At 49.7% G+C, this 12,122-nt stretch overlaps 1 protein-coding gene across 7 annotated transcripts in view; it reads left to right on the top strand.

Annotated features, from left to right (window-relative positions):
* Positions 1-12,122, top strand: part of DENND1B (DENN domain containing 1B) — a 142,252-nt gene that overhangs the window by 71,149 nt on the left and 58,981 nt on the right. For all 7 annotated transcript variants that reach the window (XM_054576553.1, XM_054576558.1, XM_054576555.1 and 4 more), the window contains 2 exons: positions 1,170-1,280; positions 11,731-11,831. In XM_054576553.1, the coding sequence (XP_054432528.1) occupies positions 1,170-1,280; positions 11,731-11,831 (212 nt within the window). The remainder of the gene's footprint in view (positions 1-1,169; positions 1,281-11,730; positions 11,832-12,122) is intronic.

The following is a 12,122-nucleotide window of genomic DNA, read 5'->3' on the forward strand; positions in this document are numbered from 1 at the left end:
GCGCGTACCTCTGTTCAAACCTTAGGTGTCCTGCCTTGATTTCTGGATTCTCATTTATATGTTGTAACATATTTTGTGAGGCTCGAGGGGTATTCCAAGGAATGAAAAAAATTGCTAAGTTTTGCATTTTATTTATGTCCTAATCGTAGCCCTGCTAGAAATATTTTAGTCTTTTGAAATTTATTACCAATTAATATTTGGTAGAGAAGTCTACCTGGGTAAGGGCAAGTGACAGCTATGCTTTCGGATGCCGTATGCGAAGGGAAGCAAAGAAATAATTGGGTTTTTTGTTTTGCCCAACTGAGAGTTTCAGCCTTCCCGGCCATAGTTCACCTGGCCTACAGGTTCAGCTTATTACTGTATTTCATCCACCCTCTTCATTACTTGATTGCGTTCCTATGTGCTTAAGTGTGAGTACAGAAAATTTTTTAAAAATGGGAAGGAGGGGATGCAGGAGTCAAGGTCAGTGAAGCTTATCCCAACTTTGTTCTGACGTGGGAGAAATGCTTTCAAGTAGCCAGTCAAGTAGCCAGTCAAGGAACCAAATCAGACTGCCGCCAAATTTTACTTGGTTATGGCAGCATAAAGCAGGCCGGCCCTGAGGTACCAACAACGGGTTTTGCCTCACGAAGACCAAAGGTCTGCGCCATCAGCGCTCTCGTGCCCGGGCGGCCGTGCGCGCAGTGGGCAGCATCGGGCGTGGCCGGGCCTGCCGAGTGGCGGGCCGACATCGATAGACACGGATGTGTTTCCCGGAGCAAGCTCAGTGTGTAGGAGAATTTCCAAGAGTGTGTGTTCAGAAAGAAGATTTCTGGGGCCGTCCTCTGAAGGCCCCCGTGCAGCAGGTCCAGGTCGGGGCCCGGGAAGCCGCTCCTTTCCCAGTTGCCTGGCCGGGGGGAGGGGGCAAATGTACGGTCCCCTGGTCCCCCTCGCCCCCGAGAAACACTTCCCTGGAGTAGGATTGTGTTTCAGGTCACGATGGAATGGTCTGTGCTGTGTGTCGGCAGAATAATATTCAGGGTAACTATTTCAACGGCTACCATGGCTGCTAATAACATCCTTGGAACTTGAAGACTTGCTGGCAAACATGTAAGACGCTTTCCTTGGTTGTCCACGCGAGCCGCAGCTCACACTGTGTTTTTTCCCTTTCTCCCTTTTTCCCCGTGCAGAGAAACCTCACGGAGTACTTCGTGGCCGTGGACGTGAACAACATGCTGCAGCTGTACGCCAGCATGCTCCACGAGCGGCGCGTCATCGTCACCTCCAGCAAATTAAGCACTGTGAGTACTTCACACCGTCCTCTTCAGCCGCCGGCTTTGAGCGCCTCACAAAAAGCCCCACGAACCTCTGCAGGCGCGGAAATGTCCCTGCTGTACTTGGAAGACAATGTCTACCGACTTTTTTGATAAATGGTTTTAATCTAGCCCTTGAAGGACAAAAGTCTGATTTATGGAAGCCCTTCGCAGATGCATTACGTCAGGTTAATTATTTTTTCTTATCAGGAGATGAGAGTTGTTTTTCTTTTTTCTTTTTCCCTTTTAACTCTCCAGAGTTCATTTGACTGCCTTCTGCCAATATAAAGAACTCTTAGGTCTATTATGAGATCTTTATTATTCACTTGTGGCTTTTTCCGTGGGCGCCCTTTGAAAGAAACCGCAGGCCCCCATAATAGCAGCTGTCCTCACCTGGTGATGGGTGGGTTCCTCTTTGTTGCCAAGTAGTGGTTTGGTAGAAGGTTCTATAGTCATTCGAACTTGGAGGAGCTCTTCAGACTGATAATAACTTAGAAGTCAAAGTAGCATTTTTCATTAATCACACATTTTCTACCACTCACTAAAGTGTTCTTTGCAAGGTTTTCCCGGCCCTGGTAGAGGCAGGGAGAATGGGACTTGGCCTTGGGTCAGAGTGAATAGTCAGAAGTGCGGGGCGAGATTTCTTTGTTTTTCTGGCTTTAGGCATTACAATTTTTTAGTATTTTTGATTGACTTAAAAAATTTAAATATAAATGTAAACAGTGTAGAGTAATATATGAGATTTATTAAAAACCATTATTTAAGATTGTATGAATTTGCTTTCTTACACATTTGGTTCATTGATAAAAATAAGATAGTGCATACATGTTTTGTTCTGTAGTAGAAATAAAAACTTCATTCTATAAAATTTTAGTATTTTAGAGTAGAAGGAGTTTCAGGATTTCTCTAGGATACCTCCTGAGTATTTAACGATGAGAAAGGTATTTTCAGAGCAGGTAATGCCCACCCAAAGGCTAAAGAGCTCATTGGAGACAGATAATAGGATCCTGGGTCTTCTGATTCTAGTTTTGGGTTGTTTCCATTATTCTACAGTCGAAAAGTTACAGTTTCTAGATGTTTAATCACAACATTGATATGCCGAGTTTTCCAAAAAATTGCAGAGAGATTATGTTTTGCACTGAGAACGCGTTCCACGCGCGCAGAGGAGCAACGCGCTGTCTGGGAGGAGGTGCTCGCCAGCGCCACCTGCAGCTGCTGCCTGTGCGTCCTCCGGTGGCACTGGGGGCTCGCTGTGACTCATTTGGTCCTTTTCATAAATTTCCTTTTCTCCTATTTTTGATTAACCATTGAGGGAAAACCATTCTTCATTCTTCTCCCTCTTCCCTTCAGCCTCATCGTTTCTTAAACATGATTTCTGTTCACGATTGCAAAGAGTGTTTCTATATGGAATTGTCCTGAAGATAAAGGCTGCACAATCTGTCTTAGAGGTCAAGGAACTACATTCTTACCAAACATAACTTACTTAACAAGTGTTTATTATGCACGCACGTGGTGCGCACTTTCTAGGCACTAAGGACTCAGCAGTAAGCAAAGCAAAGTCCAGATCCTCTTAGCACTTACATTTAACGGATGAGCCAGAGGAAGAAGGGAAGGAAGAGCTGGCTTTCGCGTCCTGTGGGGATGAGTAGGGAGGAGAGCAGTTGCGTGTGCGGGATGCAAGGCCAGGGCAGGTTTCGCGGGCTGGTCACTCACCACAAAGGCCTCGCTGATCAGGTGGCCCTGCGGCAGAGGCTGGAGGGGGCGGGGGTCCGCTGTGTGAACTGACGCACGTTTCTGTAAGAAAGCGGTGCTGCTCTCTGCTGTGGCTTATAAACACCGTGACGACTGGGTGCCCCCAACCCACAGTCTTCGCGTGGCGGCTGGGAGGCTGGGGCAGCCCCAGTCATCCCACGGCATCGCTGGGAAGCTGAAGGATACGGGTACGTACGTACCCGTGTGTATCTATAAACACACGCGTGCAACACGCATGTAGCTGAAGTGCTTAGATTTGTAGCTGCATAAGATTCAATGATTCTGCAATGATTATTGGCTATACTTTGCTCATAGACTAGGTATGCAGTTTAGAGTAAAAGTAACATGCCTGCCCTTTAACTTTATGTGAGTTAAAAAATAGATTAACAAAGGCGTGGCATTATTCAGGGAGCTGTTTCCTGTGCCTTCATGACCGTGTGTGAACGCTCGACGGTGGCGTCATCTCTAGGTTAGCGGCGTTGTTTTGGTTCACTCTCGGGGGCCGCGGGGCTGATAACAGACACACAAACCGAGGTCCCGTTCCAGGTCTCCTTCCCCTTCGCGTGTGGGGGAAGCTGCTCTACCTGAGTCTTCTCGAGAAGTTCGTTTAACAACATCTGCTACAAATCTTCTCCCTCGTAGCAGTGAAGGTCAAAGACTAGTGCCACACATAAATTAGGAATAAGCTATTTTTAGAAGGAATTTAGTGAAAGCTCTGAAACATCCAAGGAAAGAACCACTAAAGTGTCGAGGGACAGACTGACTCTGAAGCTTTTTACTTCTTATTTATATGCCATGAAGATTACACTTAATGCAAGGAATTATTTTCCTCTTTTGTAAAATCGATCGCCAGAATTTCTGTCGCTGAAAGCACACACAGAAGCGCAGTGGCGTCCACATCCTTTATCTTGTGGCGGCCTCAGGAACTGCGTGTGGCTGAGCGTCCTGAGGGTCCTCCTTTCCCTTGGCTCCCCTTTGCCCGCCCCGCAGCGCCCTCGACCCCTCAGGGTCCTTTCCTTACGCCCTGTTTGTAGTTAAAATTGTTATTTTTATTATGTGTATAGAGGTAAACTTTAAAATAAAAAACTGGTTTTGGGATCCGTTAGCAAAATATGAAAGGCTGTTGTCACGTTAGGATTTTAAAGGGCTTTCTCCCCGCAGAGTAAAGTGCGGCCATGATTCTGTTTGGTGCGTCTGAGCGTAAGCACTTCGGCGTTCATGCCCTTGTGACAGTCGTCACCACGCGCGCCCGGGCGGGGGCGGCCTGCAGGCCCCGAGGAGGACGCGGCCTGGGCCGGGCCGGAGCCCCCTGCGCCCCGAGCGGAGGCGCGCATCATGATGCGACAAGGCTCTGTCGGTTGCCTTAGTGCTGTTCTGTGACCAGAAGTCGGGAAGATTGCTGTTCAGAGTCATGTCATCGGCTCTCAAGTCAGTCAGGCGTGAAGTCTTGTCATCTGCCTCTGTAATTGTGCCTCACCAGACTCCCTCTAACTCGTCAGCTGGGGCCGCCGGTGTCTGACGGGCCCCCCCACCGCCCTGCCAGCGATATGTTAGCGGCGGGGGCGGGGGGGCTCTGTGGCCTGCAGGAGCGGGGGACGCGCTGCCTCTGTCTAAAGCAGATGTCTACATGTCGGCTACTATTCTGACCGACGTTTAGTTGGGGAACATCGCCCTCTCCAAGGCTGGAAGCACGTTAGTTCCAGAGATTGTGGTGCAGGTTCTCCGGGACATTCCGGGCCAGCGGGGGGCGCGGGCGGCGGAGCTGTGCTCACTCACCGACTGGAATCGCTCCCCCTGTTAGAGTCGCCCCCAGGCATCCAGGCCTCGCTTTTCTCTGCTTCTCTCGTTAATTCCGTCGGGGCTCAAGCAAAGGGGATCTCTGCGATCCCTGGAAAATCGGCCATTAAAATGTAGATTTTATAGGCCTGGTTAGACCGAAGCGGGGTCCAGAGGATTTTAGCCTCTCCATCTGGATTTTACACATCCTTGGTTTGCCTCTTAATCACGTCACCTGTACCGGCGTCGAGTCCAGAAGCTGCAGCATCCTTGCTGGAGGTTGGGGACGGAACAGTTGCTGAAGGGGTTACCCGGGTCTGCTTCCGAGCAAAGGTCATTGAAGGGCGTTTTCCCCTCACGCTCGTGAAGCCACCGCCACGTGGTCCCCTTAAACCTTGTTATCAAGGCCTCTCAGGGAGAGAGACTGCAGGAACAATTTTTAGATTTTTAATGCTTCCCAAAGCCCAGAGCAACCAGTTATAACGACTGAAGCTGGAGCTACGGCCGCCCCTTGCCGCCGTTCCCAACGCTGCCTTTCAGCTCAGCGCTGCGGGGCACGGTGGGGGCTGGGGCAGTCGTCCCGCGGCTCCTGCGGTGCTGCCGAAGGCGCGGGTGGGGGCAGGGCTGGGTGGGGGCGGCTGCGGGCCCCTGCAGCCCGGGGAGGCGGGGCGGCGGTGCCTGCCGGCCCCCGCGGAGGTCAGGGCTCTGGTTTTCATAGAAAACAAGCACATGTTTCTGCTTTGTGGTTTAGTCCACTCGCCTCCTATAAGGAAACAGTTGGTTTTCAATTTAAGAAATAAAAGTTTTAATGTAACTATTATGGAATCATCTAAGGACGGCATTAAGTTATCACTTGTTCGGGTCTGTGAGCTTTGTCCCCATGCCTCCCGACCTCCGCAAGATTGCGGTGTACTGTGGCGCTTTCTGTGCATGGAATGACTTCTGTACTTAGTGATTATCAGTGTTAAATATAGTAAAAATTGTATATATTGTCTCATTTTCTTTAGTAAAAGTACTATTGAGAGCAGTATGCTTTTTTTAATGAGCCTTTTCTATCTGGTTTTACAGTTTTATTTTCAGGCCTGGCAAGTTTTTCTCTTCCGCTGAGCTGCCTGGCGTACGCGCTGCGGTTTAGCCCACGCGGACCCCACAGCCCACCCTTCCTGGCGGCCCTCGCCCCCTTCTTCCCACCCCCAGCCTCCTGCCCCTCTGGGTGGCGACTGCTGGCGGTTGCCCCTTCCCTCTTGTCGGCCTCCCCGCCTTAGTCCTCCAGAGCTAAGTCCTTCATCCTTCCTTCTCCAACCCCTTTTGTCCGTTCCAGCTGCTGACTCTCTGAGGCTGGGCAATTCTCACTTCCCGCCAAGAGTGTTTCCAAACCACACACGCTCCGTGCTGGCGTTCTCCCCACGTGTGTAAAATGGCGCTGGTGATGGGGGTCATGATCGCCAAGAGTGATGGGGCGCGTAGTCGCCTTCGTGTTCATTTCATCGTCACTTGCTCTGCCGCAAGGGCGCATATCACCGACTGGGGACCAGTGACGGTGAGACCATGAGACTCATAGGGAGCGCGGTGTCCGGCCCTCGGAGCTGGCACGTCGCTTCGCCGAGTCTGTGTGACGCCGCAGCACACGCTCTCACTTCTCTGCGGTCTTGCCTTTTACAGTGACCGCCCTGCAAAACCAAAGGTGTCTTTGCGCGCTGCCCAATATGGCCTCCATTCCCTGGGAGGAGCTTCCCGTCCCCTGTGCTGACGTGACTTGTCCCCTTGTCCTTGCAAGTCCAGTCGGGTTTCCCTCCCCATCTCTCCCTTGCCCCTTTCTCCCAGTTTTAGTGCTGCTTTTAGCACTAACACGTTTCTCTCCGTTGGACCTGCCACTTTCCTGTGCTTTACGTGCACTCCTTACGTAATTACCCAATACTGCAGAATCAGAAACAGCTACTGATGCTAACCGCCCATGGAACTCCATCGCCAGCTGTCCACTGCCTGACCCCCAGTGTACCTTCCTGGATCTTCTACCGCTCACCTCCCCGCGCAGGTCTCTGGCCAGTGAACCCCTCAGGGCAAGGGTCGCATCCGGCTCAGTCAGGACAGAGAAGCCAGCTCCCAGGGCAGTGCTGACGCAGAGATTTTTAGCAATATTTTTTTCAAGGGTTTTCCAAAATCGAGTTTGCTTTTCAGGGGTCTAGTTTCTTTTAGCAATTCCAATTCTGTCTTTTCTCTCTGTAACTGGTTTAGAGCGATGGGGGATGTGTGGGTGTATAAGAATACATTTAATCTTTTAAGTTGTGAATAACAAAAGTTTTCAAAATAAAAATTTTATTAATTGTATTACAGTATGAAACATGAAGTGTTCCTCTGATCCTGAAAAATGCCGGAGTAGAAACCTGTCTCTCTGACAAGTAAAAAGGCGTCTCTTTGACACTCGTCTCTTTAAATAGTGCAGGTTTCTTAAAAAATTCTGACGTTTATAAGTTAGAGGCTAATTTCCACGTAGGCTTTGTCTTTAAAAAAAAAAAGATTTGTGTCTAGCCATTTTCTGCTAAAGAATTTCAATTTTTTAAAAAGTCTCTGACAAAATCATAATTCCTTGGGGGGACGTGATCAATACTCATGAGCTCTTCCGCCGCGTGAGCTCCTGGTGCTGTGGGCTCAGTTCGGGCCGTCCGGGAAGGCGGGCTTTCCTGTAGCCCTAAGTGGAGGACGCTGCTTTCTCGCTGCGGAAGGTGTTCAGTTGCTCCTGCATTGGCCCATCCTCATTTACGGGGCGCCTGCGTCACCCCAGACGGTGTTCTACAGGTAGAGCAGCGGGGTCCCAGCCTCTGTGTCAGTCTGCGGCTCGTCAGGAGAGAGAAGCGGCACAGGATAAAATATTTCATTAGGGTAAAATTTTATGAGGGTGTTATTCGGAGACCCTGGAGAATGGGAATTCTGAAGCTCTGTGTATGAAAAGGCGTTGAGAGTGAAGGTTCTCGATGAGCCTGCCGGGGTCGGTGTCCTGGCGTTGCCCGCTGCTCACTGCATGATCTTGGGCAAATGGTCCGCCTTTGCCTCCCTGTCCTGATCCGTCAATGGGAATATTGGTGATAGGTCTGAGTGTGTCAAGTCTTCAGCATAGTGCCCCGCACCTTGTAGGCGCTCTATCAACGTTTGCTACTGTTATCATCGTCGATGACATTGGACCCGGTGGCCTGGGACTGGAGGTTCCATGTGCCTCTGTTCCGTGTCTCGGTTCACCATTGCCCGCCCTCTTTGTCAGGTTTGTCCTGCTGATTGCACCAGGCCTGGTCCTGTCCCTCCACACACCTGATTTTATAACTGCAGTGTGTGGGAAATCAGTGTTCCCGGTAACTACTTCACATTAGTTGGCACTGTGGGGCTGTATCAGTTCAGCACGTCACGTCTACTTTGTGGAATCATAGGCGCAGTTGGGTAGTCCCGTGTCATTGGACAAAGATGGTAGGGAATGTTTTTTCCCTTAAACAGACAGCAGGTCCTGTGTGCCGCACCCCTCCAGGTGAACCACGCTGGCCTCGCGTGCTCTGGGGCGGGGATCCTGCCTCAGGGACTTCGGTGGGACGCTCTACTCCCCAGTCCCCAGGTGCTGGCTCCCTCGTCTTCGTCGTCGTCTTTGTCGGGTCTCAGTTCAGAAGGAACCGCGTTGGAGTTGGTCCCTAAGCCAGCCCCTCTCTCACCCCTGATCCTCGGCCTCTTCTTTAGGACCCTTCAGAGAACGTATCTCTGACTGATGTCATCCATAGTTTACTTGCTTATCGTTTGCCTCCGCAACCAATGCGAAAGCTCTGTGAACACAGGGCATTGTTCTGTCCAGCAGGCGTCCTGTGGCCCCAGGAACATGTGTGACAGCCCCCAGTAGCAGGCACTCAAGATTTTTGTTGACTTAAGCAAGTAAATGATCATTTTTCCCATTGCATGGCTAGCTAATGTGCTCTAAAGCTTTAAAAGGTGATCTTTAGGTATATTTGGAAGGTGGGTCTGAATTATAGTCAAGCTAAAATGTTCTGTTAAAAATCTCTCATCTTATTAAGAATATAAAATGCGAGAACCGATAGGCTCTAAGGGTAAAAAGCGTTCGGCCTCTCAGACAAGGCCCTTACAGATCGCCCAGCGCATGCCCCACCTCAGGCGCCAGGAAACGGACACCTGGCAGTGTTAGCAGAGGGGCTGGCGCCGCACCACGACTTGGTGGCAGAGCCCTGAGCTTGTCCACGTCAACTTCGTTGTTACTGCCTTTGCACCTTGTGTACGACTGTGTTTAGTTTCCTGGTAAATTTATTTTTTCTTATTTGTAATTTTTTACTTATCACTGGACTATTTCCACTACAAAGTACTGGCTATAGTAGTATTTCCTCTGTTTCGATCACACAGTGACCGCACGCCGCTAGGTGGGTGCGGGGGATCTTCTTTGGTGTCCTCCTTCCACCTTGGGAAATTGCCACGTGGAAGCCTGTCCGGTAACAGGCTGAATGTTCGCAAAAGCAAGTGCCTTGTCGTTCCGCAGAAATGGACACTTCCGCGGTGTCGCTTTGACTAGTTCACTCCGGCTGCGCGGGCCGGAGACCGCTTGGGGAGGGCAGTCTTGTTACCTCTCCCTGCCACGCACCCTTAGATCCAAAAATTGGCCAATCGTGAACTTCCCCCTTTCCTGGCAGACTTGATGAGCAGGAGTAGCCCTCGGCCACGTGCCAACTGTGGCGGCGTCCTCACAAAGCCGCCCTCAGGGAACCCGCCGGGTTCAGGAGTTCACGCTGTGCCGTGGCATGAGTGACCTGTGACCCTCACGGAGGACAGCCCCTGAGGGCAGAGGGAGAGTCTGCCCAGCAGCTGACAGAGGACTTTGGACTCTAGGTGTGTCCAGTAAAGTAACTTGCTCTCATTACGGTTCTTCATCTTGAGAAAGTATTTTCCTCTCTTACACTGTTAATTATTTTTCTCTGCCATAGAAAAGGAACACTTTCCACTTTTTTCAAGGGTTAAAAGGAGTAGTTTTAAAAGTCACCAGTGTAGCAAAGGAGCTGCCTTTCAACGCTGCCCATGTGCCTTCAGCCCATCGGGTTGAAGGGGTGGACCGAGGGCTCGCAGGTTGAGTGACACCTCGTTTATAGCCGGGACGGCCCCAGAGCCCTCGGAGAATGTGACTCGGGCTGCGCCTGCCCCTCTGGTTCAGCCGTGGGAGATAAACATGTCCCTGGCCTGTAATGGTTAAGTCGAAGCATTTGAATGCCTCCTAGTGGTATGTGGTATGTCCTAATTAAGGGACTTTAAAAACAATATTCGCTGGAACAATACTGCAGACGAACCGTTAAAGCTTGTAGGTGTGAAGTGCTAAAACCCTGTACCGATAGCATTCTAAATGGAGTCAAAATATATTGTTTTTCACATATAATTGATTAAAAATCTGAGCGGAAAATATATATAATAGACATAATAATAAAGATCAATACAATTTAAATAAAAATTTTTATGTCTTTGGTCCAGATTAGACTGTTTTTTTTAAAACTCCGTCCAGCTCTTTCGTGCTTTCATATGGAAAACATTGCTGTTAAGATTGAACTGAGAGGGAGGGGCGTCGATGGGGACAGAGGGAGACGTGACTTGGGGCGGTGAACACACAGCACGGGGTACAGATGATGTGTTACAGAATTTACTCCTGAAACCTATGTGATTTCATTAACCAATGTCACCCCAATAAAGTCAATAGCAAAAAGGATTGAATTGCTTTGTATACATTTATGTTTTACTTTTTTTGATTACTTATTTTAATTTCTTATGTAATTTTATAGAATAAAATTTTAATTTCTTATATAATAAAATAGAAGTCATGGTTTCTGGAAAGTCTGTGGTTCATTTTCAGATGGTTTTATTTTTGAATTCTGATTTTCTAGTTGAATAAAATGATTTAATTAGTAACCTTGAAATGCAGACTACAGCAAAACTTTAAAGTGATGATGAATGCTGATTTAATTGTTGCTTTAAACACTAAAATAGGATTTTACACTTACAGAAATGTAATTTAAAACGTATGGAAAATCATATGGAAAGAATTCCGATGCAGGTCACGAGGAGGGAAGAAAGAAAAAAGTGATAGCTTTTTTGCGAGGCATTAAAAATATTTAATTAACCGCGTGCCCAAAGCAGAACAATTAAAATGGCAGTCACCTTTAAAATAGCAACAACGTCACTGCAGCTGTTGTGATCTGACGCGAGGCAACAGAACGTTAATCTGAAATGAGCAGTTCAGCTGTGGAATTATGATATCGTCGGCTTCCTGCGGGACAGCTGTCAGGCTTGGGCGGCTTGCTGGTCGATGGCGACATCCTCTGTGTCAGTGAGCAGGGTCTCCTGATACCGCAGCCCGCCGTCCGCACGCGGCTGGGGCGCCAACTGTCGCGCGTCCCCGTCCCCTGGCACCCTGGCCGCGCGCAGGCTCTCCTGTCGGACTCGCGTTTCATTCTTTGGCAATTTGCCCTAATGATGTCTCTCGGGAGCGCTTGCCTCTCCTCTTCTCCATATTTAATCGTCGTGTGTTAATCTCAGCGAGGCCCGGGCCGGGCTGCACAAAGGGTAATTTCCTACCGTTTCCCACGGCGCGCGCCGGATTTTTCAGCTTCAGTTTTCTTTACGGCCTGTGTTTTGACTCCAGACACTGTATTTGCAGATCACTCTCCACCTGAGATGCCCAAGAAACTCCTTGAACAGTGTACGCACCGTATTTTTAAGGAAGGCCTCCGAAACATCAGACTTGTTGCACGTGGCCTTCGTAAAGGCCGTGGGAGGGAGGCCCCCAGTCGCATTGGTTTATGGTTGTCGTTGGCCTTTGCCAACCTGAGCGAGCCGTGGTGTGGCGAGGGCCGGCGGCCACTTACTGTTGTTGTTCTTTTACCCCTTGCAGTTAACTGCCTGTCTGCATGGATCGGCCGCTCTGCTCTTCCCCATGTTCTGGCAACACATCTACATCCCTGTTCTGCCGCCGCACCTGCTGGACTACTGCTGGTAAGCACCGTGCGCCCCGTCCCCGCCCCGGCCCGGGGCCCTGGCCACGCGGGAGGAGGTCCATTTGTTGTAGGTTAGGCCAGCTCGCTGGGGGCACGTGTGCCCGAAATCTCCGGGACGTGCCTTGGAGGTCAGCAACCAACATTCAAACGTGCTTTGACAAAGGGACAGAGTAGTTCTTTCCAGAGGCAGGCTCGGTAACCAGAGCTCTTCAGATTTCGTGAGTTCCTTCGGCAGCCGCTTGGATAACTAAATGCGTTAGCAGAGACAAGCCCCATCTTAGTTGTGGTT

Source organism: Pteronotus mesoamericanus, unplaced genomic scaffold (assembly GCF_021234165.1).
Source record: "Pteronotus mesoamericanus isolate MK-2021 breed Mesoamerican mustached bat unplaced genomic scaffold, CSHL_Meso_final contig_347, whole genome shotgun sequence".
NCBI classification, from domain to species: domain Eukaryota; kingdom Metazoa; phylum Chordata; class Mammalia; order Chiroptera; family Mormoopidae; genus Pteronotus; species Pteronotus mesoamericanus.